This window comes from Quercus lobata, chromosome 4 (genome assembly GCF_001633185.2).
Source record: "Quercus lobata isolate SW786 chromosome 4, ValleyOak3.0 Primary Assembly, whole genome shotgun sequence".
NCBI classification, from domain to species: Eukaryota; Viridiplantae; Streptophyta; class Magnoliopsida; order Fagales; family Fagaceae; genus Quercus; species Quercus lobata.
This window is the reverse complement of record NC_044907.1, coordinates 17,006,216-17,033,588: the sequence shown is the minus strand read 5'-3', so window position 1 is coordinate 17,033,588 and position 27,373 is coordinate 17,006,216. Positions and strand designations below refer to the sequence as shown.

At 35.3% G+C, this 27,373-nt stretch overlaps 1 protein-coding gene across 1 annotated transcript; it reads left to right on the top strand.

Moving 5' to 3' along the window:
• The first annotated feature begins 1,011 nt into the window (after window positions 1–1,011).
• Window positions 1,012–3,703, top strand: LOC115984307 (receptor-like protein EIX1). Its single transcript, XM_031107279.1, has 2 exons — window positions 1,012–3,332; window positions 3,420–3,703. The coding sequence occupies exon 1, from the start codon at window positions 1,123–1,125 to the stop codon at window positions 3,313–3,315; it is 2,193 nt and encodes a 730-aa protein (XP_030963139.1). The 5' UTR covers window positions 1,012–1,122; the 3' UTR covers window positions 3,316–3,332; window positions 3,420–3,703.
• The last annotated feature ends 23,670 nt before the right edge of the window (window positions 3,704–27,373 follow it).

Genomic DNA, 27,373 nt, shown 5'->3' with positions numbered 1-27,373 from the left:
TAAAGCTTGAATTGGTTAATTTGTAAATTGGGGGTCTAAACGTTCAAGGGTGTTTTTACACTATTTGAACTTTCATTTAGCTACAAAATTTGTTGTAGCCTAAGGCTACAAACTTACTCAAGATCTTTTTATTGAAGGTGAATTTTAAGAATTTCACCATTGGATTACATCTTCTTCTTCTTATATTCTCCATACTTGAAAATTTTCAAGAAAATTATAGATCAATAACTATGCCATCAATAAATTGTTTTAATTGTTAGTTTTTGTTGTTTAAGATTATGCATAAAATATAAGTTTATAGGTCATATAATAATAATATTCAATTGATACAAAATTTGACATATGTATTAAGAGTGTAAAAAACATATAATTCAATAGTTAGTTTTCAAAATATGTAGTAATGTTTATTTTATTAAGATGTTGTAGTCTTAGGCTATAACCAATTTTGTAACTAAACTTTATTCAAATAAAATCATTACATTGATTAAAATTTAATTATCAAAAGTTTCAAGAAATTCAAAGGCAATTATTATTTATTGTTTTAAATTATTTTATAATTTATTAGAAACTTTGGTTTATTTTTTTTTTATTTTTTTTAATTTTTTTACATATATAAAAACTTAGTCCCAATCGATGTACATTCTTCATGTAACTTAAACTTTGTTCCATTGAAAAAAATAAAATTTTTTGTTTTATTTTTATCATCTATTTTATTATTCAAATGTAATTATATATGCGTGTGTGTTTCTAATGAAAAGCATGACAAAATATAAAAGACATTAGTATATATGTTGCTTGATTGATTTAATAAAAATTAATTTCATATAACCTTTTATAGTTTTTTTTTTTTTTTTCCTTTTTTACTGCTTGTTCACTCAGAAGACAAATGTTTTTTAACAATATAATATCCATTGATATAAGTAGAAGACTAATAATTTAGCAAATAAAACAGAAACAAAATTAATTTATATTTATTTCTTAAACAAAACTATTCTATAATAAACAATATCCTGCAAATTGTAAGTACCAATAATTCAAGTGAAAAAAGAAAAGTTAATAGACAATCCGCATGCTTAAAAATAAAAATCTATAACAACGATCCTTGTAAGGAGATAAGGGAAAATGGCCAACATGAATACCACCTTTGTACTTCTTAATCTTCTTTACCTTCTTTTGATAACCGAATCTATTTCACTTGAAGCTGTACCATCCAATTCTATTGCTGCAAATGCCAACGTGCGTTGCATTGAGATAGAGAGAGTAGCCCTTCAAAAATTCAGAAAAGGTCTTAAGGATCCATTCAATAGGCTTTCTTCTTGGGTGGGTCAAGATTGTTGCAATTGGGAAGGCATAGGTTGTAGCAATCAAACGAGCAACGTAGTAAAGATTGATCTTGGAAGCTCAAATCTATGTGGTTTTGAAGGAGGAAGCCAATATACTCCTGATCAGCATAATTGTTTGAGTGGTAAGTTAGATCCTTCTTTACATAATCTGAAATATTTGAGTTACTTAAACCTAAGCAACATCAATTTCCAAGGAGTATCATTCCCATATTTCCATGGCTCTCTCAAGAAGTTGACATACCTTGACCTTTCCTTTACAATGTTTTCTGGATTAGTGTCTCCCAGTCTTGGAAATTTAACAAATTTGAGATATCTTAATCTCGTTCCCTCTCAATTTTCTGACAGAACTCTTTCGGTTTCAAATATATATTGGCTCACCAATCTCTCTTCCTTACAATACTTGAATTTGCAAAACATAGTCCTTAGCAAAGCAGAAACTCATTGGCTGCAAGTTGTCAATATGCTTCCGTCACTATCAGAGTTGTATCTGTCAAGTTGTGGTCTTCATCATCTCCCTCAAACTCTTCCATTTGTGAATTTTACGTCCCATTCGGTCCTTGATCTCTCAAATAATGGCTTCAACTCTTCTTCTATTCCCCCCATGGTTGAGTGGGTAGATCTAAGTTACAATAATTTAACTGGTTCACTCCCAATGTGGCCTAGTGTGCAATATCTCTTATTGAGGAAAAATCTTCTTTCTGGACCATTACCAGTAAACATCTTCCAACGTATGACAAATTTGGTCGCCCTAGATCTTGCAGGAAACTTTCTAAATGGTAGGATCCCCTCATTGACCAGTGGGCCGACAGGTTTGTGGTCTGTTGATTTATCGAACAATCTTTTATCTGGAAACATCCCCAGGCATTGGATGAGTATGCAAAAATTAGAGGCCATTGATCTGTCGCGAAACAATCTATTGGGTTACATCCCAACCTCATTGTGCTCACTACCTACTCTTAATTGGCTGCAACTAAGCTACAACAATTTTTCTGGAGATCACTTTTCCACCTTGCAAAACTGCTCAAGCTTATATGCACTTGATGTTGGAGGTAATAGATTCTCAGGGACTTTGCCAAAATGGATTGGAAAAAGGCTACCTTCAATATCAGAATTGCGCCTACGAGGAAACATGCTCTCAGGACCCATTTTGGAACAATTGTGTTTTCTCGCTCGTCTACATGTTTTGGACTTTGCACATAATAATTTTTCAGGATCTATCCCTACTTGTTTGGGCAATTTGGCTGGTTTGAAATCTTTGGTCGAATATTCTACATCACCAATCCAACGTCATCTTCCACTAACCTACTTGGAGCATATGGATTTAACTGCAAAGGGTGCCCAACGTGAATATTACAGCCAAATTTTCTTGATGAATAGTATAGATCTTTCAAGAAACAATCTAACCGGAGAGATTCCAAAAGCACTAACAAAGCTCTCATTACTATCTACCTTAAATTTGTCATGGAATCAATTGACCAGAAAGATACCAGAGAATATAGGAGCATTGCATAATTTAGAAACTCTTGACCTCTCATGCAACCATCTTTCAGGTCTCATTCCTCCAAGTATGCCTTCTTTGACTTTTTTAAGTCATTTGAACTTGTCATATAACAACTTGTCTGGACCTATTCCATCAGCCAACCAATTTCTAACCTTCTTTGATCTGTCCATTTATGAGGGTAACCCAAAACTTTATGGGCCTCCATTGATAACAAATTGCTCATTATTGCCAAGTGATGGGGATACAGAAGCTGTAAATGAAGACAATGAGGAATTCAGGTTTGAAAAGTTATGGTTCTATGTAAGTGTTGTATTGGGGTTCATTTTGGGATTTTGGATTGTTTGCGGTAGTTTGGTAATAAAGAAGTCTTGGAGACATGCTTACTTCCATTTTGTTGATGAAAAGAAAGATATGCTTTTTGTGGCTATCAAAGTTAATATGGCTCGTTTGCAAGGGAAGATTGAAGCATAGAGATGCAAAGATTGAAGGTAATTAATAAAAGAAATCACTTTGTAGCTTTTATTTTTTGACTTCATTTCTTCTTTTTAATTTCTCTTTATTATTTATCGGTGCAGTTGTGCTTCATTATCATGTGGAAGTCCCAGTACTTGCAAATCCTATGATTTATAGTATGTGTTTCTTCAATTCATGCACGTGGAGAAGTACTCTGATAGAGATTAAGTTATGTTAGTTTGTTTGTTGTAACATAGATAGTTGTGTAGTTGTATCAATGGAAAAGCTCAGGCGTGGTATTTTGATTAGTATAAATAGATAGCTCACTATAATTAATGAAGAGTAATTAGTAAATAGATAGCTCACTATAATTAATGAAGAGTAATTAGTTGTATAATTTTTCTCAGTTTGATCCAATATTGCGAGTTTCTTCTCTTCTCCACTACAACAAAATATATTTTCAGTGATGAAAAAATTCGTTAGTAAAAGTCCAGTTTTTCATCACTAAGAACCTTTAGCGACAAAATCTACTAATTAGCGAAGAAACTCATTTCGTCGTTGAAACCCCGTCATTAAAAGTCTTGGCGACGAAAAATTTCATCACTAAAAGTCCAATTTGTTTTTCTTTTTTTTTTTAACTCGCTAAAAACACTATTCAGCGACGAAAATATTTCGTCACTAAAACCATTTCAGTTTATTAAATCATATTTAGTGATGAACAATTTCATCACTAAAACTATTTTCGGGTACATATAGTGACGACTAAAACTATTTTTAAGAAAATCAAGACACATATAGTGATGAAAATTTTCGTCACTAAAACCATTTTTTACAAAATTCAGCTACATTTAGTGACGAAATGTTTCGTCACTAAAACAATTTTTTGTTGCTATATTTGTGACGAAAAAATTCATCGCTAAAACTTATTTTATGTTTTTATTTTTTTCATAACTTTGATATTAACCTATAACCTGTCATTACATTATTAAAACCTCACATTTGATTAACACATTTATTTCAATAATACATTTATAAAAAATCGATCCATACATTCCACAAATAAAAAATAAAACAAGTATCCAATTCAAATTTCTTCCATACAATAATTGTTTGCAATACATACAATAACTCAAGATGTTTTATAAAAATACAAAAAATGTAGCATAATATAATTAGAATCAACAGAAGATGTCCTCATATGTCTTCAAGTAATGCCAAAAGTAAATCCCCTAAACCCACCAATAAGAAATTTGCACAAATATAAAAAAAATACTACATTAAAATCGTAAAGTAAAAACATTAACTATGTTATAAGAAACATTCCTAACAATGCATTAAGAGTAGCCACACCAATGAATTAAAATCACAACTCCTAATATATAAGTTGTAGAAAGCAAATATAAATTTTTAAGTGTAATATAATACAATTAGTTTCAAATAATACATCAAAAAAAGTAGTCGCACCATGTAGTGGGGGTCAATTGCTAAAATAAAGTACTAATCAATAAGTGTTTTAACTTGAAGATGAACCACCCCCATAGGTAAGAGCGTCATCATAACCCTTGCTCCTCAAAAAGTTAAGAATATTCTTTTGGACCTCTTCTTGCTTAACTCGCACCTCTTGCTCCCTAGCTCGCTCCTCTTCGTCCCTAGCTCTTGCCTCTTTGAGCTCAATTATTTTATTTTCTAATCGATGGATATACTCCACCGAGGAACTAGATGAGGCAGTGGTTACTAGAGAAGAGGAAGGTCTCATGCCAAGTCCTTTTACAATACCAAACTTCTTCTTAAAAACTAAGCTTGAGATCTTCTCTTGTGTAAGGGGAATTGTATTAGGATCTTGACAATGATCCTCTTACATTTTGAGAATAGTTTTCTATCATTTGAAAGAGAGAAAAAAACAAACAATCACAACATTAATACTATGTACGGTGAATGCTATTTTAGTAAAATAAGGACAACTCATGCATAATGTATTCTAACATCTAAGTCAATAAGCTCCTTAAATAAAGTTTTATCCCATTCATGAATGCACAAGTCTATATTAATACTTAAACACTCTCAATATTAGTTTAAACCACCTTATAACACCATGCAAGCCACCCGTTTCCTCCAACACAACAACCTACCACAAAACCAATTCCAACATCACAAGTATAGAGTTTTATAAGTATTTAAATCAAATAAAATACTATTCATCACATCTAATCAACAATACTCATTTACATTTGCAAGAAATGAAAAACACTCCCAATGTGTATTTAAACCACCATATAACACCATGCAAGCCACTCGCTTGCTCTAACACAACAACCCACCACAAAATTAATTTCCAACATCATAAGTATTGAAATCAAATAGAATACTATTCATCACATCTAATCAACAATACTCATTCACATTTGCATAAAATGAAAAACACTCCCAATATTAATTTAAACCACCTTATAATATCATGCAAGCCACTCGCTTGCTCCAACACAACAGCCCACCATAAAACCAATCACAAACATCACAAGTACAATGCTTACAAGTATTGAAATCGAATAAAGTAATACTCATCACATCTAATTAACAAATTTCATTCACATTTACAAGAAATTAAAAACACTCCCAATATGAATTTAAACCACCTTATAACACCATGCAAGCCACCTGCTTACTCCAACACAACAACCCACCACAAAATCAATCACAAACATCACAAGTATAGAGTGTTTACAAGTATTGAAATCTATTAAGTACTATTCATCACATTTAATCAACAAGGTCCATTCACATTTGCAAGAAACTAAAAACACTCCCAATATGAATTTAAACCACCTTATAACATTATGCAAGCCACCCGCTTGCTCCAACACAACAACCCACCTCAAATCTAATTTCCAATATCACAAGTATAGAGTTTTATAAGTTTTTAACTAAAATTTACTTACTTTGCTCAAGCTAAGCTTACAACTTTCAAAAAAAAAATTCAAAGTTTTTGTAAACAATGTGTATTTAGCCTGCAAAGGAAAAGTTAAATTTATAAGTACTTCAGTCTTGCAAATAGTGATACATGTGAGTAATGGAAGTCAAAGTCAAGATTTGTCAAGAGTGTTAGAAATTTCAAAATATTCAATTAAGAGAGAGAAATCAAAAGTGGTAGATTGATTCCTTAACCAAGAAAAGCAACTAAAAACAACAAATTTCTCAAAAGCTATCAAAATATTTTAGGAAAAAAAAATACTCTAATATACTTTTACCCCATAATCATAAAAATACTTTCAATCCATGTACTTCTTTTTCCCTGTTACTTTTTTATTTAATACTTCTACACCATTATCATACAAGAGCCATGTAATTAAAAGTATATTTGATAACAATCACAACAAATATATATGATGGAGAACTTGAACAAATAAAATTAATGAAAGAAAAGCAAAAAAAAAAAAAAAAAAAAAAAAAAAAAATTCTTTACCGAACTTTTGAAGATATGAAAAGAGGGCCACTCTTGAAAACCCGTCAAAATATCTAATGTGTTAGAAACCATGAACAATCACTGCCCACCTAGTGCTGAATGAAATATATTCTTGAATTTCTTATTGAGATAGGTACCTAGAGCCACACGTGACTAAATGTCTAAGTGTGTGTATACTGTGTAGAGTATAATACACTGACTTATTCACTTACTTACTGTTTGTAGTGTGTACACACAATAAATGATTGTTTTTTTTTCAAGACAATGTTTTCATGTCTGACCCAAGAGGCCCAAAAAGCAAAAAAAAAAAAAAAAAAAAAAAAAAAAAAAAAGAAAAAGAATGTAAGCCCATAATTATTGAATTTCAATCCATAAAGCACAGCATTTTTGGGCCCAGCAGCATTAAATCCATTCAAATACTCTCTCTCCTTTTTTTCCTTTTTTATGTTTTTATTTTATTTCACTTTTTTTTTTTTGAAGTGTTTTTTTATTTCACTTTCTCATATGTATATCTTATACATAAGAGGATCGTTTTCCTTCAAAACCAAGAAGACACAATGCATATTTATCAAAAGAAAAGAAAAGAAAAGAAAACACAATGCATAACTAAAAAAAAGGAAAAACAAAAAATCCTTGTCCATGGGATGATAGTGTTTTGCACAAATCAATTCCAATCGGTCCTCTTTAGTATGACCAAATTTTTTTTTTTTTTTTTTGCTACTCTACAATCTACATTCTAATTCTTTGTTTCTTTGTTTGTTCATGGTCTTAGAAATTAGAATAGAGTATACTATGCCTCTTTGGTAATAACAATGGCAATGGTAGTTTCAGAACACCACCGTGTGTGACTGTGAGGCTCCCAACAATTTTTTTTTTTGAAGTGTTATTTTATTTCACTTTCTCTTGAGTTTTGAGACATTTGTAGTTCGGCACAATGAGTAGGATTTGTATTATTTGCTCTACAAGTATATGGGTTTGGGGCTGATGGGCCCATAGTGCGTTTGAACATCTTGGGATCCATAATCCCTAACACATAGGATGATCAAAACCCAACTCACACGGGCTCACTTTGTATAAGAATGCAAGGCCAAAATGGCCCATTAGCATTAATTTTTGAAATATTTAGCAACAGAGCACTGTTTCGGAAATAATTAGGGAAATACCACTTTTTCGGGCCCTATAGCGGCGTTTTCCTGCAAAAAAATTTTACAAGTCCCGTAACAGGTTCAAGGGGCCCTATAGTGGCGTTTTTAATCCCTATAGTGACGTTTTTGGGCCCTATAGCGGCGTTTTCCTGCAAAAATTTTTTATAAGTCCCATAACAGGTTCAAGGGGTCCTATAGTGGCGTTTTTAATCCCTATAGTGACGTTTTTGGGCCCTATAGCGGCGTTTTCCTGCAAAAATTTTTTATAAGTCCCATAACAGGTTCAAGGGGCCCTATAGTGGCGTTTTTAAGCCCTATAGTGACGTTTTTTGGCCCTATAGCGGTGTTTTCCTGCAAAATTTTTTTATAAGTCCCCATAACAGGTTCAAGGGGCCCTATAGTGGCGTTTTTTAAGCCCTATAGTGACGTTTTGGGGCCCTATAGCGGCGTTTTCGAAAAAAGTGGTACTTCCCTAATTATTTCCGAAACAGTGCTCTGTTGCTAAATATTTCAAAAATTAATGCTAATGGGCCATTTTGGCCAGAATGCAAAGCTAATATGACACTTAAGCCCAAAAAAAGAAAAAAAAGAAAAAAAAAATATGACTAAATGGCTATACCTATATCTACATGTGACTAATGATGATTTCTTAAACTGGTGTACAATTCTCAAGAATATAAAATTCCATTCTAAAAAAAAAAACATAAAATTCGGAGCAGCTAAACAAACCCCTTTTATTCCGTAACAAAAAAGTATTACAATTGTTATGATAAACAACTTGCACTCAACTGGTCCTTGGTCTTTACTGATTTGTATACAATACAATTTTGTATGGTTCTCAGAACTCGAATCCCAGCAGGATATAAAACTCAAATAAACAGTTCAACACCACAATACGTAGATACCTGCAATTGAGGGCCCAAGAGCAACTACACAAGCCCCAATTAAAGTTGCCAAGTCAACTATCTGTATAACAATTAATAAGTGTGAGCACAGATTTTAAACCCATATATACATCTTTAAAAGATTGAAACTCTTTCAAGGAAAAAAAGAAGTTAAAAGAACAAGGTGAAGCATGACAATATGTCCTCTATTTCTGGACCCAATTCCCCAACAACAGATATAGGATTATATAAGTAATATAACTAACTCTAGATTACATAAACACTATGAATGTGTTATGAAGCACAGTGATAGGCCACAAACAGAACGACTCCTTGTGATAGAAATTAATTAATTAATTAGCAAAGTTATTAATTAATCAATTTATCATGCAAATGCGTGGTAACACAAACAAATTATCAATAAACTAAATATGCAGCGGAAAATAAAAGACTCGGTGATTTGTTTACGAATGGGGAAAACCTAATGGCAAAAACCCCAACAGGTGATTTTCAGGTCACCACTCCCAAAACTCCACTATTATCACAACAAGCGGTTACAAGTAAAGGAATCCAAGTACCTTATCAACCTACAATTGAACCCTTACCTCAATAACCAATTGGACTTGTTCTGTAGTGACAGTTCCCTTTTCAATGCACGACTCCCAGTATGTGACTAACCAATTGCGTGGATCCCAGTACGCGACTTCAATCACCAACTAAGAAGGTTGTTGGTTGCAAAGTTCTTCAATTCATCCACATGATGAAGATCAAGAAGATGCTTGATCACAAAACCCTACGATGCACATACACAGCAACTTCTTTAAGAGAAAGAGATGAACTAGGGCAAGAACTTCGTCTCTGGTCACAATTTGCTTGAACAGAGTTTGCTCAATACTTGTGCAACTTGTGAGCACTTTGACGGCCCTTAAACTGATCCTTTTATATGTCTAGGTTTAGGAGAAAAGAAGGCCCAAAGACATATTCATGGATCCCAAGAAAATCAGATTGAAATTCTGAAAATCTTAAACCTTGACAGATAGCAGGTGTCGAGCACACCGAATGAAGAACAACTTCCTTAAGCTCGATAGATGCAGCTGTCGACCAACTGTCGAGCTTTAATGATTTTGCACTCTGAACTTGTTTTCTTGAACAGATTTGAAAGCTTCAATACGTGATCTTGAAACAAGGTATCTTGAAGTATTTAAAACATCCTAAATCTATCCAAATACAAGTAAAATGTGTTTTGTCAAAGGATAAGCCAATTACATAAAATCAAGACATATGTTCTTAACATATGAAACACATATGTCCTAACAATCTCCCCCTTTGGCAATCCGTGACAAAACCACAACAAACAAATGAACATATGAGAGAAGTCATAAATCACTCAACTCATATTCACTTGTTAAATACAATAAAATCTATCCTAACACAAACTCTTGAAAAACGTTGCAAGAAGAGAGTTTATGGCAAATAGACTTTGACAACCTATATTTCTGAAACACTTTAATCAAAACTCATCAAGGCATCTTTGTGTGAAATAGAAATAATAGATTGCATACAAGTATAAGAAACATATGTATAAAGAGCGAAAAAAAACAACACATGAAGGGGTAGGTGAAAGAAAAGCATACATCAATATAAATAAGGAAATAAGTACAATGTATGTATAGAAATGGTCACAAGATCTCATGTACAAAAGTAATGTATCTAAAAAGAAAGAAAAGAAAAGATACATACTGTCCTCACTACATCCCTCAAAAATGTATCAGCTCTCCCCTTAACAAAATGATCCTATACTAACTCTCCCCCTAAGATAGACTACTCTCATACCAAAACTACTCTCCCTTTTTGTCACGAATGACAAAGGGTAAGAGTGTCAAGTAGACATCTCATCGGCAGAGCTAGCATCTCCATCATCATCATTTGAAGCATCATCGTCATCACTGTCATCATCATCCTCATCCTCAGAAGCAGAAGCCACAGGAGAAGGCGGTGAAGGAGTAGCCTCAGGAGCAAAGCCACCCATAGACGCCTGTCGTCGAGCAATACAACCGACACGAATGTTCACCTGATACAACTCCGTAGAGAGTGTATCGAGGCGAGCATCCATGCGCTGCAGCTGTGGCATAATATCTCCTAGAGACACATCGCTTGAAGAGGAAGGAGGAGTCGATGTGGATGGAGCCGAACGAGATGGAGCGGAACGAGAGGAAGGAGCCGCTAAATCTGACTGCCGCAACTGAAGCTGGGCCTCGCTACGTTTAACGGTAGCATAATTTATGGCACACATGACAGTGAAATGGTCGGATGAGGGAAAAACAACAGAAAAATGGCGTAGAATCCTCGTGATAGCGGAAGGAAAGATGAGCTTATCACGGGTCGTCGAATCAAGATGAACATCAATAATAGACAGAATGAAATGAGAAGGGAAGTCTATAGTGAGATGCTCAAGAAGAGACAACAAAAACCGAGCACGAGGCTCTGTGATGGAGTTATAGTGAGAGAGGGAATGCAAAACAAAAGTCATCACCATGTTCATGAATTTAAGACCTTTAGCAAAAGGTCGACATGGTGTAAAAAGACGCTCACCCCAAGAAGTAGGGCGCTCACAGAAAGCTGACATGAGCTCATCCCTGGACACAGTCCTTAGACACTCACAGCTAGGATAGTCAGGAAACTGTATCCTAGGAACCTGATGCACATTCGCAACTAGCTGCGGTGTGATAAGAATGCGCGTACCTCGAACGCGAGTGAAGAAAAGAGGTATTGATCGATCAATCCCGTGCATGTTGGAGTAGAACTCGTGGATCAGCATGAGAGGACAGGTGACCGGGGCGTCACACAGTGACTCCCATCCCCTACTGTGAATGACAAAAGGAAGGTCGGTGTCAGCAAAATATGACAAGATGACTTGGCGTTCCAAATGAATGCCTCGTCGAGAAAAGTTCTCCGAAAATGCCTTAAAGGCATCATCATCATGGAACCGGATATGAGATAAGGTAGGATTAGACGAAGAAGAAGCACCGGAATGAAGAGGGTTCTAGACTGGAGTGGATTTACGCTTAGGTGCCATAGACACGACTAACGTAAACAACAGAGAGGGAGAAAAAGAAAGACAATCAGAAAAGTCCCAAACAATTGTGAATATCAAATATTGAAAAGAAGTACGTATGCATGGGAAATGCATGAATATGTGACATGCAAAAGAAATTTCATCATGGGCTCAGCCCAATCCAAACTTACCAGCACACAATCATATAGCACACATCTAAATGCATGGCAAGATCATTATAATGCTGATGTGATGCAATGTATGAGGTCTTAAAAACATTTAAGTGAAAACCCAATCCAAAATTTCAAAGAAATCCCATCAATTTTGAAAAATCCCAAAAATTTCCAAAAACCCCAAATCCTAGGTTTCAAAAACATGAAATGCATGAATGAGAAAGGATTAGAAGCTTACCAAGTGAAGAAAAACTTGAAAAAACCTTGGAAAATCCTTGAGAACCAAGATAGGAGTGAGATTGGAGAGTTTTTGGGAGAGAAACAGAGAAGTATCAATAGAGAGATCGATGGAAATGAAGATCGGATTGCGCAAGGGCTTTATATAGGAAAGCCAGTAATTCTCGACAGATGTAGGTATCGACAGGTATCAAGATATCTGTCGAGGAGGTGTCGAGAAAATACACGTCGACAGCTGAGGTGTCGAGGAGGTATCGAGGATCAACTTATCAGATTTAAGAACAGAAGCTCGATCGATCCACCAGGTATCGAGAAGCTATCGAGCATACAAATCTAATCTCGATAGATCCACCAGGTATTGAGGTGTAGGCGAGATTGCGATAAGAAAAAGCTTAAGGAAGCTCGACAGATAGCCAGCTATCGAAGAGGTGTTGAGGAGGTGTCGAGCCAGCTTTTAAAAGCAGTTTTTCGAGATGTGAAAAACACAAACATGAATGCAATCCAACATGTAACTCAACCAACGATCCAATCAATATATTAAGCTCTTAAAATCGTCTCTCAAATGAAAATTTAAGCACATGGATCTCCACAAACACACACACACTAAACAAGTCTAACCAATTTTATATTTCAAAAACGAGTCTAGACAGTTTAGTGAGTATACATTAATACATGTAAAATCTCATGATGGCCAAATCACATTGTACCTGCACATGTATCAAGAATAACAAAGAATATTACGTGTTGTGTGTGAAAAACATCGCAAGATTGCACAAGTGTATACATGTTATGATGATTTGAGATATGAGAAAATCACTTTAACTCACACATAATCATAACTGCTTGATGGGGACTATCACTTTTGAGGTACATCCTATAACTTCCACATCTCCTAGAATACACGCTTGCAATCATATTTAAAGCATTTTTGATCTTTTTGCTTTTAATTTTCTTTGCATATTTTTCTTTTAAACATATCATGCATGGGCTTATTAGAGAGAAAAGAAATACCTAATGATAATTGACATTCAAATTTTGGTATGCCTAAGCACACAAATGTCATTGACACTGCACTTTTGCTATGCCGAAGCATACAGGCGTCTTATTATGATTGGCGGGGAACAGTGGTGAGATGGTTATTTATGCCTTTCTCTCATGATTTTTTAGTCCTTCCCGTCAAAAAGAGTGATATACGTGTTAAGTTTAAGAAATAACTTAATCGTACTCATCACAAATATGAGCCACAAAACTCACTTGCTCAGTTGTGCATAGAGATGCTCATCTATGCTACAAATGATACAAAGTTCAGAAGACTTTGTTTCAATGGTCATCCAAAGTACACAAGTACCAATGTAAAAAAACACACACTATTTTTGTATTTTTCTGATTTTTCAATTTTTTTTTTAATTTTTATAAAGAAAAAAAAAACAAAGCAAAAATTGAAAAATAACCAAACAAAAACATGTTAAATAAACAAAGCATAAAAACTAGATGTAGATGCATGAGGAAGAAGGAAAAAGAGAGGGAAATCATCCCATGGAGATAACACCAATGTTTTGACGAAGGAATTCGAATCGTTTACTGTCAAGAGGTTTGGTAAATAGGTCAGCCTTCTGATCATCGATATGAATAAACTTAAGAGTGAGAGTACCATCTTCGACAAGCTCCCTAATGAAGTGATGTCGAATCTCTATGTGTTTGGTTCTAGAATGTTGAACTGGATTCTTAGAGATATTAATGGCACTGGTATTGTCATAATAGATAGTTAGATGTTCTTGACAAATACCATAATCATGGAGGAGTTTTTGCATCCATAGGAGTTGGGTGCAACAGCTACCAGCAGCAATGTACTCAGCTTCTGCAGTGGATAATGAGATGGAGTTCTGCTTTTTACTCATCCAAGAGATAAGATTATTACCCACATAGAAACAACCCCCTGAAGTACTTTTTCTATCATCAACATTCCTAGCCCAATCAAGATCAGAGTACTCAGCTAGGACATCACTTGTGTCCTTGTTGTACCACACACCAAACTCAGCAGTGGTTTTGACATACTTTATGATTCTCTTTAAAGCAGTCATATGGGACTCTTTGGGATTAGCATGATATCTAGCATAGACTCCAACACTGTAACTAATGTCAGGTCTACTAGCAGTAACGTAAAGGAGACTACCTATCATGCTTCTATAAAGAGAAGGATCAACACTTCTACCTAACAAGTCAACAGTGAGTTTAACATTAGGGCTCATAGGGGTTTGGACAGAACTAGCAGATTCCAAACCAAATTTTTTCACAAGATTCTTAGCATATTTAGATTGAGACAGAAATATACCTGAATCTTGTTGACGAATCTGCAACCCACGGAAGTGAGTCAGCTCTCCAATCATGCTCATCTCGAACTCTGCCTACATGAGTTTTGAGAAATCAAGAGCAAGTTCATCCTTAGTCGATCCAAAGATGATGTCATCAACATATACTTGGGCAATTATTAGCTCACTATCTTCTCTTTTGATGAAGAGAGACTGATTAGCCTTTCCTCTTGTGAAGCCATGTGACACCAAGTATTGTGTGAGTCAATCATACCAAGCTCTGGGGGCTTGCTTTAACCCATAGAGTGCTTTCTTGAGGCACAGTACATGATCTGGAAAGTGTGGATCAGTAAACCCTTTTGGTTGTTCCACATAAATGTCTTCTTTAAGAAATCCATTTAAGAAAGCAGTCTTCACATCCATCTGATAAAACTTGAACTTTAATTGACATGCCAGTGCAAGGAGAATTCTGATGGACTCCATATGGGCAACCGAAGCAAATGTCTCATCATAGTCTACTCCTTCCATTTAAAAGTATCCTTAAGCTACAAGTCGAGCCTTGTTTCAGATCACATTTCCCTCCTCGTCAGTCTTGTTGCGGAATATCCACTTTGTACCAATGATGTGTTCACCCTCTGGTCTAGGTACCAAGGTCCAAACATCATTCCTCTGAAACTGAAGAAGTTCATCATGCATTGCTTCAACCCAACTTTCGTCCTAAAGAGCTTTCTCAACTTTTGTGGGTTCAACCTGTGATAGATAACAAGAATAAGACACAAAGTTAGCAACACATTTATCAACAATTCGTATCCTTAATGTGAGTTCATTCATATTTCCCACAATATCTTCTGGAGGATGGTTTAATTTAACCCTGGATAAAGGTCTTTTCTTTTCATGAGACTCAGAATCTAGTGAAGTGGATATGTCTATAGAATCTTCCAAAACACTGGGAGTACTAGGAGTACTTGGAGATGCAGGTTCTTGTTCAATAAGTTCTTGAACTTCATTAGGCTCAGGATGAAGAATTTCTTTGGGTAACTCTTCAATACTTTTCTGAGAGCTGGAATCTGAAGACTCATCAATAACAACATTTACTGTCTCCATTATCTTCATAGTTCTCTTGTTGTATACTTGATAAGCCTTGCTTGTGGAGGAGTAGCCCAAAAATATATCTTTATCACTTCTAGAGTCAAACTTTCCCACATTCTCTCTATCCTTGAGGATGAAACAGGTGCTTCCAAAGATCCTGAAGTACTTCACATTCGGCTTTCTTCCTTTCCATAACTCATATGGAGTCTTCTTGGTACCGGGTCTTAAGTACACCCTGTTAACTGTATGACAAGCAGTGTTAACAGCTTCTCCCCAAAAGTTTCTGGCCAAATCCTTGTTATATAACATGGCTCTGGCCATCTCTTGAGTAACTCTGTACTTTCTTTCTACCACACCATTCTACTGAGGAGTAATAGGAGCAGAGAATTCTTGAGATATACCTGATTTCTAGCAAAAGGACTCCATATGTGAGTTTTCAAATTCTTTACCATGGTCACTTCGAATTGAATCAATCTTCAGGTTCTTCTCATTCTGCAATCTTGTGTATAAGGCTTCAATGTGCTTAGGAGCATCAGACTTGGATCGTAAGAGAATGACCCAAGTGTATCTGGTGAAGTCATCTACCACAACCATGATGTATCTCTTACCACCAAGAGACTTGGTTCTAGTTGGACCCATAAGATCCAAATGTAAGAGCTCCAATGGCCTAGATGTAGCTGATGTTTGAGTGCTTGGATGCTTAGCTTTTGTCTGTTTCCCAAGTTGACATGGTCCACACACCACATTGTTCATTCTACTAAGCTTCGGTATTCCTAAGACTGATTCATGCTTAGATACAATAGAAAGATGTTTGTAACTAGCATGTCCCATCTGTTGATGCCATAAATCTTCATTAGGCAAACGAATACTGTTGCACAAAATATCAGCATCAGGAACGAATCCATAACATTTGTCTAAAGTGCAAACACCATTTATGAGGTTCTTTCCAGACTCATCCATGACAAGACATTTTCCCTTTGAGAAAAGCACCATGAAGTCTTGATCACATATCTGACTTATGCTTAATAGGTTCACCCTTAGACCTTCTACATAGAGGGCATTTGCTATGTCTGGCAGTCCAGGTAGAGAAATAATTCCCTTTCCTTTAATTTGAGATTTGCTCCCATCACCGAAAGTTACATTGCCACCCTTTTTAGACTCAAAGATCTTGAAGAGAGATCTATCTCCAGTCATATGTCTTGAGCAACCGCTGTTGAGGTACCACAGACATGTGTCCATAACTTTAAATGCAGATTTCATCATAAAACACACTTCATGTTTAGACGACAGATCAGTGGGAATGTTGTTTTCTCTCATCTGCCTTTTTCGAGCTAAGCCTTTAATGTTTACTCTTCTCAGACAAACTCCTTTGCACATTTTCATTCTAAGACAGTCTAGTTTCTTCTTAGCCGAACTGAGATCTTTTTCCATAGTAATTATAGAAGAATTCAAATAACTTTTAGACTTGTATTTTCTGAAACACTCAATCAAAAAGAGATTAGAAAAACAAGATGTATTTGAAAACATAGATCTCTTCAAGCTGGTTACAATCATGACAACAGGGGTCGATGGATCAACACAGCAAAGATTAAACCCAAATTAGAGTATGCCTGCTCTGATACCACTTGATAGGCCACAAACTAAATGACCCCTTGTGATAGAAATTAATTAATTAATTAGTCAAGTTATTAATTAATCAATTTATCATGTAAATGCGTGGTAGCACAAATAAATCACCAATAAACTAAATATGCAGTGGAAAATAAAAGACTTGGTGATTTGTTTACGAATGGGGAAAACCTTACGGCAAAAAACCCACCGGGTGATTTTCAGGTCACCACTCCCGAAACTCCACTATTATCATAACAAGTGATTACAAGTAAAGGAATCCAAGTACCTTACCAACCTACAGTTGAACCCTTATCCCAATACTCAGTTGGACTTGTTCTGTAGTGACAGTTCCCCTTTCGATGCATGACTCCCAGTACGTGACTAACCAATTGCACAGATTCCAGTACGCGACTTCAATCACCAACTAAGAAGGTGGTTGGTTGCAAAGTTCTTCAGTTCATTCACACGATGAAGATCAAGAAGATGCTTGGTCACAAAACCCTACGGTGCACATACACAGCAACTTCTTCAAGAGAAAGAGATGAACTAGGGCAAGAACTTCGTCTCTAGTCACAATTTGCTTGAACAGAGTTTGCTCAATGCTTGTGCAACTTGTGAACACTTTGACGGCCCTTAAACTGATCCTTTTACATGTGTTGGTTTAGGAGAAAAGAAGGCTCAAAAACATATTCACGGATCCCAAGAAAATCATATTGAAATTCTGAAAATCTTAAACCTCGATAGATCGTAGGTGTCGAGCAGGTGTCAAGCACACCGAATGAAGAACAACTTCCTTAAGCTTGATAGATGCAGCTGTCGACTAGCTGTTGAGCTTTAATGATTTTGCACTCTGAACTTGTTTTCTTGAACAGACTTGAAAGCTTCAATACATGATCTTGAAACAAGGTTTCTTGAAGTATTTAAAACATCCTAAATTTACCCAAATACAAGTAAAGTGCGTTTTTTCAAAAGATAAGCCAATTACATAAAATCAAGACATATGTTCTTAACATGTGAAACACATATGTCCTAACACACATCATATCTATTGCCATTATCATTTAGAAGTTTGATTCTCAATCTCATTTTCTACAATAAAAATTAGAGGAAAGTGAACCACTGCTTCTAGCCCTTTGAAATCAAATGAGGACATCTCACTGATCAAACAGCAAACAAATAGAAGTTCAAATATTTTGTGCTAACTTTATATTAAGAGAGAGAGAGAGAGAGAGAGAGAGAGAGAGAGAGAGAGAGAGAGAGAGAGAGGAAGAAGAAGAAGAATATATATATCAAGATCCATTATAATTTTTAAAAATATCAAAGATACATAGACTTGGCCCTTCATTTAAGTATTACCTTCTCAACACCTTGTTACAAGCATATAACAAAGCATCTGCCAATGTAAGTTTGCCCTCAGCATCGGTGTTATTAACTTGTAGTAGAGATTGAATGACAAAAAAAAATCTCAGTTTGTAGATATAGATGCAGAACCTCAGCAATTAAACCACTAATGGTCCCCTTCAGGGGGAACAAAAACCAATAATATTCCAAAAAACGACTAACTTTGTTTGATACCAAATGTATGATGTAAAGAACAATAATACGACCCTAATTGAAATGCATATATTTATGTAAGACACTATGAGGATGTTGAGAAAAGATATATTTTATATCCCAAAGGGGCTATAACAGACTAGACAGTTCAATGAATATCTATATACTGAACAATTCATACTGTTATCACTATTGTTGTTCAAACAAAAAAGAAGTTCATCTTAGGTATGCCATTGAAAATCAAGCCTCCTATGCTCATTATATCATATTAATTCAACAAAGAACTAGATCTGTCCAACATAATTCAATAATTGGAAATTTAACAATCTCTTGAAGTAAGTTTTGAATCAATGACATTCAGGCCATACAACTGTCAAGAAGTTGCTAATGCCTCGATACCCAAGTCATCAGAATCCTCCTACCACCAACATCCAACACCCACAAATAGAAGCAAATATGAAATGTATGCACTAGCTCAAATCTGACACAATAACCCATCTTCTCCATTTGGTTATTCAGTGAATGTATGCCACAAAGAAAGAACCACAAAAAGCCAAATAAATAATTTAATGCTAAACTTTTAGAAATTCAGAACCAGAAAAGCCACCTAAAACAAACACTTTTATCTTTCAAAAAGTGTAACTAAGCCTAGCAAAACTATAAGTTTTATTTTCTAACAAAAAAAATGACAAACAAAATACACAATACTCAAATTTCAATTCCTTTCCCTTTTCCTCCATATTTAGAGCACCCAAACAAAAATTAGAGCCACAAAATTTTTCTCATAATCTCGTAGTTGTAACCCAAAAAAAGCACAAGATCAAGAACACAACACCACAATATTAAAAAATATTAAAAAATTCCACTCTACAGAACCTGAAAGTAACGAAATTCTTTTTATTGTATTCATTTTCATTCCTTAGTTTTCTCAGCAACCAAACAGAAGCTAAAAATTGAACAAAATTAAGAAACATGGAAAATGAATTGAAACAATTTTTTTTTTTTTTTTTTGGATTTCTCGATAACCAAACAGAGTGAAAAAAAAAACATAAGAAGTGAAAGTTAAAAAAAAAAAAAAAAAAAAACAAAAAGACAACCTGACCTTCTTGGTGAGCTCGTTGATGGTGAGAGGAGACATGTTTGCGAGTAGAGCGTTTGGCGGCATGGAGGAGGGCGGAGCCTAAGGCAATGGCGGTGCCCAAGGCGACAACCGTGTCAATGAGATGAGCTCGGGACTTGGTTTGGAGGCGGTCGAAGGAGAGGTCAATGGAGAGATTGAGGGGAGAAGGGAGAAAGCGAGATCGACGTTTGAGGGGAGAAGGGGAAAAAGGAGATCGTTGGCAGCGTTGGTGTCAGTTTTGACGGAAGGGAGGGTTGGGATGGGTTTGTGAGGGGAAGGGTCGTTGGGAGGTGAAGGATCGGGAGGCAAAGGGTCGTCGGGAGGCGAACCGTTGGAAGGCGAAGGGTCGACGGCTGATGTTTGGGTTTGTGAGAGAAAGGAAGAAAGAAGTGGGAAAATAGTTTGTGTTTGGGAGGGAAGTGACCAAAAAAGAAGTGGGAAGTGAAATATATTTGCTAAAATGGATTTAGGGGAATTAGAAGCCCCTTTAGCGACGAAGCTCAATTTCGTCACTAAAGAACCCAAATTTTGTTAAGATTTTTAGAGTTGAAATTAAGATTTCGTCGCTATAGTATATTTTTAGTGATGAATTTTGATTTCATCGCTAAAACAATGAAATGAAAAAACCATGATTATTTTTAGTGATGATTCTTTTCCGTCACTAATTCTTCCTTATAGAGACGAAATGATTTTCGTTGCTAATGCTATCCACAACAATACATATAGTGACGAAATATTTTCTCACTAAAAATTTCAACTTTTAGCAACGAAATATTTCGTCGCTATAGATTAACTAAGTTCCTTCCAAAGTGACGAAATTTATTTTTCGTCACTAAATGTTATAATTTTTTTTTCATTATTAGTGACGAAATTCATATTTCGTCACTAAATCTATATTTTTATTGACGAAAAATATTTCCTCACTAATTTTCGTCACTAAAAATACATTTTGTTGTAGTATCTTCTTCTCTCTTTCTTTCTCTCTCTCTCTCTCTCTCCTCACTTGAACATTGATAAAGACGAAAAATAAATAAATCTTTCAAACACAAGATGAATCTTACATGTTTGATTGTACTTCTATAATATTTTCTGAGCATTCACTTGCGGCTAGCTATATTGTAATGGAAAATACTAAAGCCATAAACTATTTTATAATTTTTTTTACAAATTGTTGATGTGATAAGTGGTTATTAGTATGTAAAAAAGTGATGTTGATAATGGGCACAAATAAAAACTATTAATAATTTGTCATATTAATAGATTATAAAAATATTGTAAAACACTAGCAGAGCCAGAGGGGGGCGAAGGGGGACACCTGCCCCTCCTGACTCCTCCTAAAATTTTCTAACATTAGTAGTCTAAAGCAATTACTTACTGACATGGAGGGAAAAAAGAAAAAAAGGACTTCTACTTGGTTGAAAGTAACTCTGACATAGGAAAAAGAAAGGAAAAAAAAGTTCTCAAACACCAAACCATGCTTTTGTCTTGTCCTACGTGAAACTTGCACCTATTTCACTATTTTTTTATTTTATTTTATATCATTATTTACACTATTTTCACTGTTTATGATACTTTTCACAGCATTTTATCTTTGAATGATGCTAGAGATACTTCAAATTTTACTACTTATGGATAAATGTTATGTAGATGAAGTAGTTTGTGATGTTGTTGAAATGGATGCATGTCATTTAATATTGGGTAGACCTTGGCAATATGATGTAGTACTCATAGGTGTAAGGATAATGTGTATATGTTCTTTAGGAATGGAAAAAAAATTGTCCTTAGTTCTATTAAGGAAGGCAGTGTACCCAAAGCTTCTAAAGTGGAGGGGAAGCCATCACTTCTCATAGTCAACAATGAGGATGAGTTCGATAGGGAGTGAAAGGAATTGAAACAGGTGTATACTATAGTGGTGACGGATGGAGAGCCGAAGAAGGTTGTTGAGATACGTGAGGCAATTCAACCATTGATCAAGGAGTTCGAAGAGTTTTTTCTAGAGGAGCTACCTACAAGTTTGCCACCAATATGCGACATCTAGCATTGCATTGATTTAGCTCTTGGAGCTAGTCTACCAAATCTGCCACATTACAGGATGAATCCTCAGGAGGGTCAGATTCTACAGGGGAAGGTGGATGAGCTTCTGAGCAAGGGGCAGATCAGGAAAAGTATAAGTCCATGTGCAGTATCGGCATTATTAACACTAAAGAAGGATGAGAGCTGGCATATGTGTGTGGATAGTCGAGCCATCAACAAGATCACAATCAAGCATTTATTGGGAAGTTTGTGGTAGTTTATTTTGATGATATCCTAATTTATAGCAAGACAAAAGCAACCAACTATAATCATGTGCGAGAAGTATAAGCGGTGTTGCAGGCCAATGAGTTGTATATCAACTTAAAAAGTGCAGCTTCTTGACTGATAAGTTGTTGTTCTTAGGGTATGTGGTCAGTGTGGATGGGATTCAAGTTGATAAGGACAAGATCCGTGTAGTTAGAGAATGGCCAACTCCAAAGACAGTGAGTGATGTGCAAAGCTTCCAAGGGTTGGCAACCTTCTATCAAAGGTTTGTTCGAGATTTCATTAGCATAATGGCCCCTATCATTGAGTGTCTAAAGAAGGGAAGGTTCTCATAGGGAAAGGAGGTAGAACAAAGTTTTTCCTTGATCAATGAGATGTTGAGCACCGCTCTAGTTTTGGCATTGTCCAACTTCAATAAAGTGTTTCAGGTGGAGTGTGATGCATCTGTGGTCGGAATAGGTGCTGTTCTTTCACAAGACAACAGACCGGTAGCATTCTTCAATGAGAAATTTTGTGAAGCTTGAAGTAATTGGTCAGCCTATGATCTGGATTTCTTTGCTATAGTACGAAATCTTAATCATTGGGAGCACTACCTGATTCAGAGGGAGTTTGTATTATATACAGATCATCAGGCAATAAAGTACATCAATAGTCAAGCTTGCATTAACCGGATGCATGCTTGGTGGGTAACTTATATACAGCACTTCCATTTCCATTTCACATCTTTGTTGACCACTCTACTTACTGAAGTTGTAGGGTTTGATTACATCAAGGAGTTGTGCGAGAATGATGAGGATTTTAGAGAAATTTGGGGTAAATGTCAACAAACTCATATTGTTGTCAATAGTATGTACATCCAGGATGGTTTTCTCTTTTAGGGTAATCAATTATGCATCCCTAAAAGTTCATTAAGAGAGCAGATTATTAGGGAGCTGCATGGTGGAGGTTTGGGTGGACACATAGGTAGAGATAATATTATAGCATTAGTGGAAGAGAGGTATTATTGGCCACAACTCAAGAGGCATGTTGGCAACCATGTGAGTAAGTGTCCAATCTACCAAACTACCAAGGGTCAATCTTAGAATACTGATTTATACTTGCCTTTGCTAGTTCCACAAGCACCATGGGAGGATTTGTCTATGGACTTTATACTAGGTCTTCCTCATACCCAATGAGGTATAGATTTTGTTTTTATTGTGGTTGACCAGTACTTGAAGATGTCCCATTACATAGCATGCAAGAAGACTTCAGATGCTACTTAAGTGGCCAATCTTTTCTTTAAAGAAGTTGTGCATTTGCATGGAGTGCTAAAGTCCATCACCTATGACCAGGATACCAAGTTCATCAGTCATTTCTAGTGGACCTTGTGGAAGTATTTTGACACTTCCTTGAATTACAGCAGCATCAGTCATCCTCAAACTGATGGCCAGACAGAAGTGGTTAATCGCACTTTAAGGAATTTGATTCGGTGTATCTCAAGCGAGAAGCCCAAGTAGTGGGATCTTACATTGTCCCAAGAAGAGTTTGCTTACAACAACTCAGTCAGCAGAAGCACTAGTAAGTCTTCATTTGCCTTTATGTACTGTGTGCCCCCAAAACACGCTTTGGACTTGGTACCTTTACCTGACCTTCTAGGAGTGAGTCAAGTAGCAAAGAATATGGCTGATTATATTCAAGCTATGCAAGAGGAGTTGAGGCAGAAACTTGAAGCTACAAATGCCAAGTACAAGGAAGCTACTGATAAGAAGGGGCGTGAGAAGATCTTCAGTGTTGGGGATTTAGTACTGGTCTATCTTAGAAAGGAGAGATTTACTGTTAGTACCTACAACAAATTGAAGGACAAGAAGTATGGGCCATTTCAGATTACTAAGAAGATCAACAACAATGCTTATGTGGTTGCTCTTCCTCCAGGCATGCGCATTTCTTCTACCTTCAATGTTGCTGACTTGTATGATTATCATTCTTCTGATATATCAAATAGTGGGAACTTAGGGTCGAGTTCTTTTATGTGGAGGAGACTGATGTAGAATAGATAGCACATGCCTTCTTGGAGCAGCAAAGGCATAGGAAGTCACAATGCAAGCTCAAAGGGGGGTGCCAATAGAGGCCATCGGGGCTGCAGTGTTAAAATTGCATGAAATTTGGCAAGTTGAAGGGAAACAGCGTTCTGATCCAGACTCTGTTGCCAAAATTTAGGCGAATTCCTTTGTTAAGGCCCCGAAAATAGTGTTCTTGCTATTTATAGTAATATTTGTTTTTTCTTAATAACTTTTAGTTTAAAAGTCAAAATAGGGTCTCGTTTGTTTTGGGACAACTCTTCAAGCTAGTAGTTTATGATTTTGCAATTAACTCAATTTTGCCATTTTTGGTAAATTTCAGTATTTTGTCACCTAATCACGTAATTACTGTGAATTAAGGTTTTAAATGTTTTTCTTAGTATTTATATGTTTTGTAGTCGTCAGAGGCAGATCAGACTATAATCAATAAACACAGACATTTTGTCAAAAAAAATTTCTGGTGAATTCCAATTTTTATCTCCTTGTGGATTCAGGGAAACCCCTCATAAATTTGAGGTTTACTACTAGAAACTAACAATTTGATTTTTGTCCCATCAACATAGTATCGTGTGTGCTTTCTTTAGGCTTCCGCTACATCATTGACTAGGTGAAATAGGATCATAATTGGAGTAAGAGCCCTTCAAGGAATTTCACATCGTAATTATCTGGTGTAGTACTATGCATGGGATGGCGGACTACACATATCGAGTGAATAATTAGGTTATAAAATAGATTTAAAAGACTAACACCTTAGGTTTCCCAATTAAAACCTATCATATAGCCTTTCTTGGTTATTGATGTAGCCATTCTCCAACCTTTTGTCACCTTCTTTTGGCATTCTTCAGACATCCTCCTCCTCCTTTTCATGGTTCTTCTCCATAGTGCCCGATTCATTCGGTCTCTTCGAAGGTCATTCTCAAGGCTTCTTCAAGGCATCTTCATGGTCATTTTCATGTTTTCAAGGCATTCTCAAGGCTTCTTCAAGGGATCCTCTCAATCTTGAGTTTGAGGAGGGGTGTTAAAGATATATTAGCCTAATAGTATAGGCCCAAGCCCAATCCTATTTTGTGTTCAAGCCAAATCTTATTCTTGTCCTACAAGTCTGTTAACCATAGTTAGTGTATGGTTAGTCTAGGATTTAGCCTATTATATATACCCATGTTGCGGTTCATTGTAATATATAATTTGTACTACACTAATATATCAAAGATGTAGACCTTAAAGGTTTTCTCCATAGATGTAAGCCATCAAGCTGAATCATGTAACCCTTGTGTGTTCATATGTTACTATTTTATGTTTTTGCTTCCGTATCTATTTTAGCATATTTAACAAATTGAACCTAAAAATTATTTAAATAAGCTTTGGTTGCCAATGCGTGGTTGATATTTTCTATTTGGTTGATATTTACTAAAATTAAGGTTCAAAGTTAGGTTGATTTATAAATAGACAAATATGAATGGATTTTTTATCATGCCAAGTCTGAGCAGTTTATGAACAACTTGATTGATTTACTGCACTATGCTTCAATAGGGCTGAAACAGGGCCACTATGCTGCCTATAGTACCACAATAGTGGCCCCATGCCCAACCACTTCTTTCAATTTGTCTGATATCATAGTGAATCCGCTAATATCAAATGCACCAGGACCAACCTATTATTGTTAGAAATAGTTGATGTTTTTTGTACTCTAGCCAAAGACTTGGTGGCTTGGTGCAGCATCGAGATGGATAGGTCTTCGTGGTCCCATCATTCTTATTGAATTTTTTCCCTGACTGGTGAATTATGTTACCTCTTTATATCTTATTATGCTTGCAAAATATCAAAATATTAAAACAAATAATAACTCTCTCATCTGTTTATTTTTTTTTTAATAATTACTTTAAAATTATACCCAAAAAAAAAAAAAAGAGTTTATCTAATTGAGTGATAAATAAATTTTTGGGTAAATTATGACTTACCTACTTGTGGTTTGACTGAAATTTACGTTGTCTACCTGTGGTTTGAAATTCTATGATGCAAGTGTTATGGTGGATAGTTTTTGATCTTATTTGATATTGTATTTCTAGGTTTTTTGTGTTTTTGGAGGAGAGAGACATAAAAGTGGAGCAAAATCACATATTTAGCTTTATTTTTAACAGAAGTGGGTTATAGAAATCTAATTGAGCTAACCTCAGATGGGTAAAATATCAAATTTCAAACCACAGGTAAGTAACTTAAATTTTGGTTAAACCTTAAGTGGGTAGAATGTAATTTGCCTTAGTTTTTTTGATAAAAAATCTCATATGCATGTTCAGAATAGAAGAAAATTTGGTGGATTTTTTTGCCAAAAGTCTTGTAGCTCGATTGACATATTTTGATGTTTCCAATTGTTAGAATAATGTTAAAGTATAAATCAATGGGCTTAGGCTTATAGTTGTAAGTTACTTGTACAATACACTTTGTCTATTTATATATAAGACATATCCCTGTACTTTATTATACACATTTTAATATACAGTTATTCAAACTTTCACATGATAACTAGGATTTAGATTCCTCTACCTAACTATAAATGTATATAAAATATATATATATATATATATATATATATATAAAATAAAAGTTGATTTTGGATTTTCAAGAAGAACTTTGCAAAATAGTCGTAATTTAGAAAATTATATGATTCTTACATTTTTACTTTGACCAAATGATAATAACTTGAAATGGAGATATGAGACTTTATGCAAGTGATTCACCCAACATGGATAGAGGTTGTAAATGAGAATAACTTGGTATAAGTGTGCAAGTACAAAATTATTCAACACTTTAAAATCAATACTACATCATCTCATATAAATTGTGAATCCAATATAATGAACTTTATCTTAGGAAACAATTATTTTAATTCACAGGACAGACGTTATTAAACCGAAGGAACAAGGTAAATATAGCAGAATGACCTTTACAATATCAAGTGGTACTAAACAGGAAGATAAAAGGGGAAGACTAACGTCCACCAAATTATCAAAAATCAACAACAGTCTTAAGTCTTAGTAGAAGAGGGAAAAAAACTAAATCCCCAGCTTTTATTCTCCACAAAGCAGA

Bases quoted from the DNA above. Each gene is read 5' to 3' on its own strand.
- LOC115984307 (XM_031107279.1), top strand. From the start codon at position 1,123: ATGGCCAACATGAATACCACCTTTGTACTTCTTAATCTTCTTTACCTT.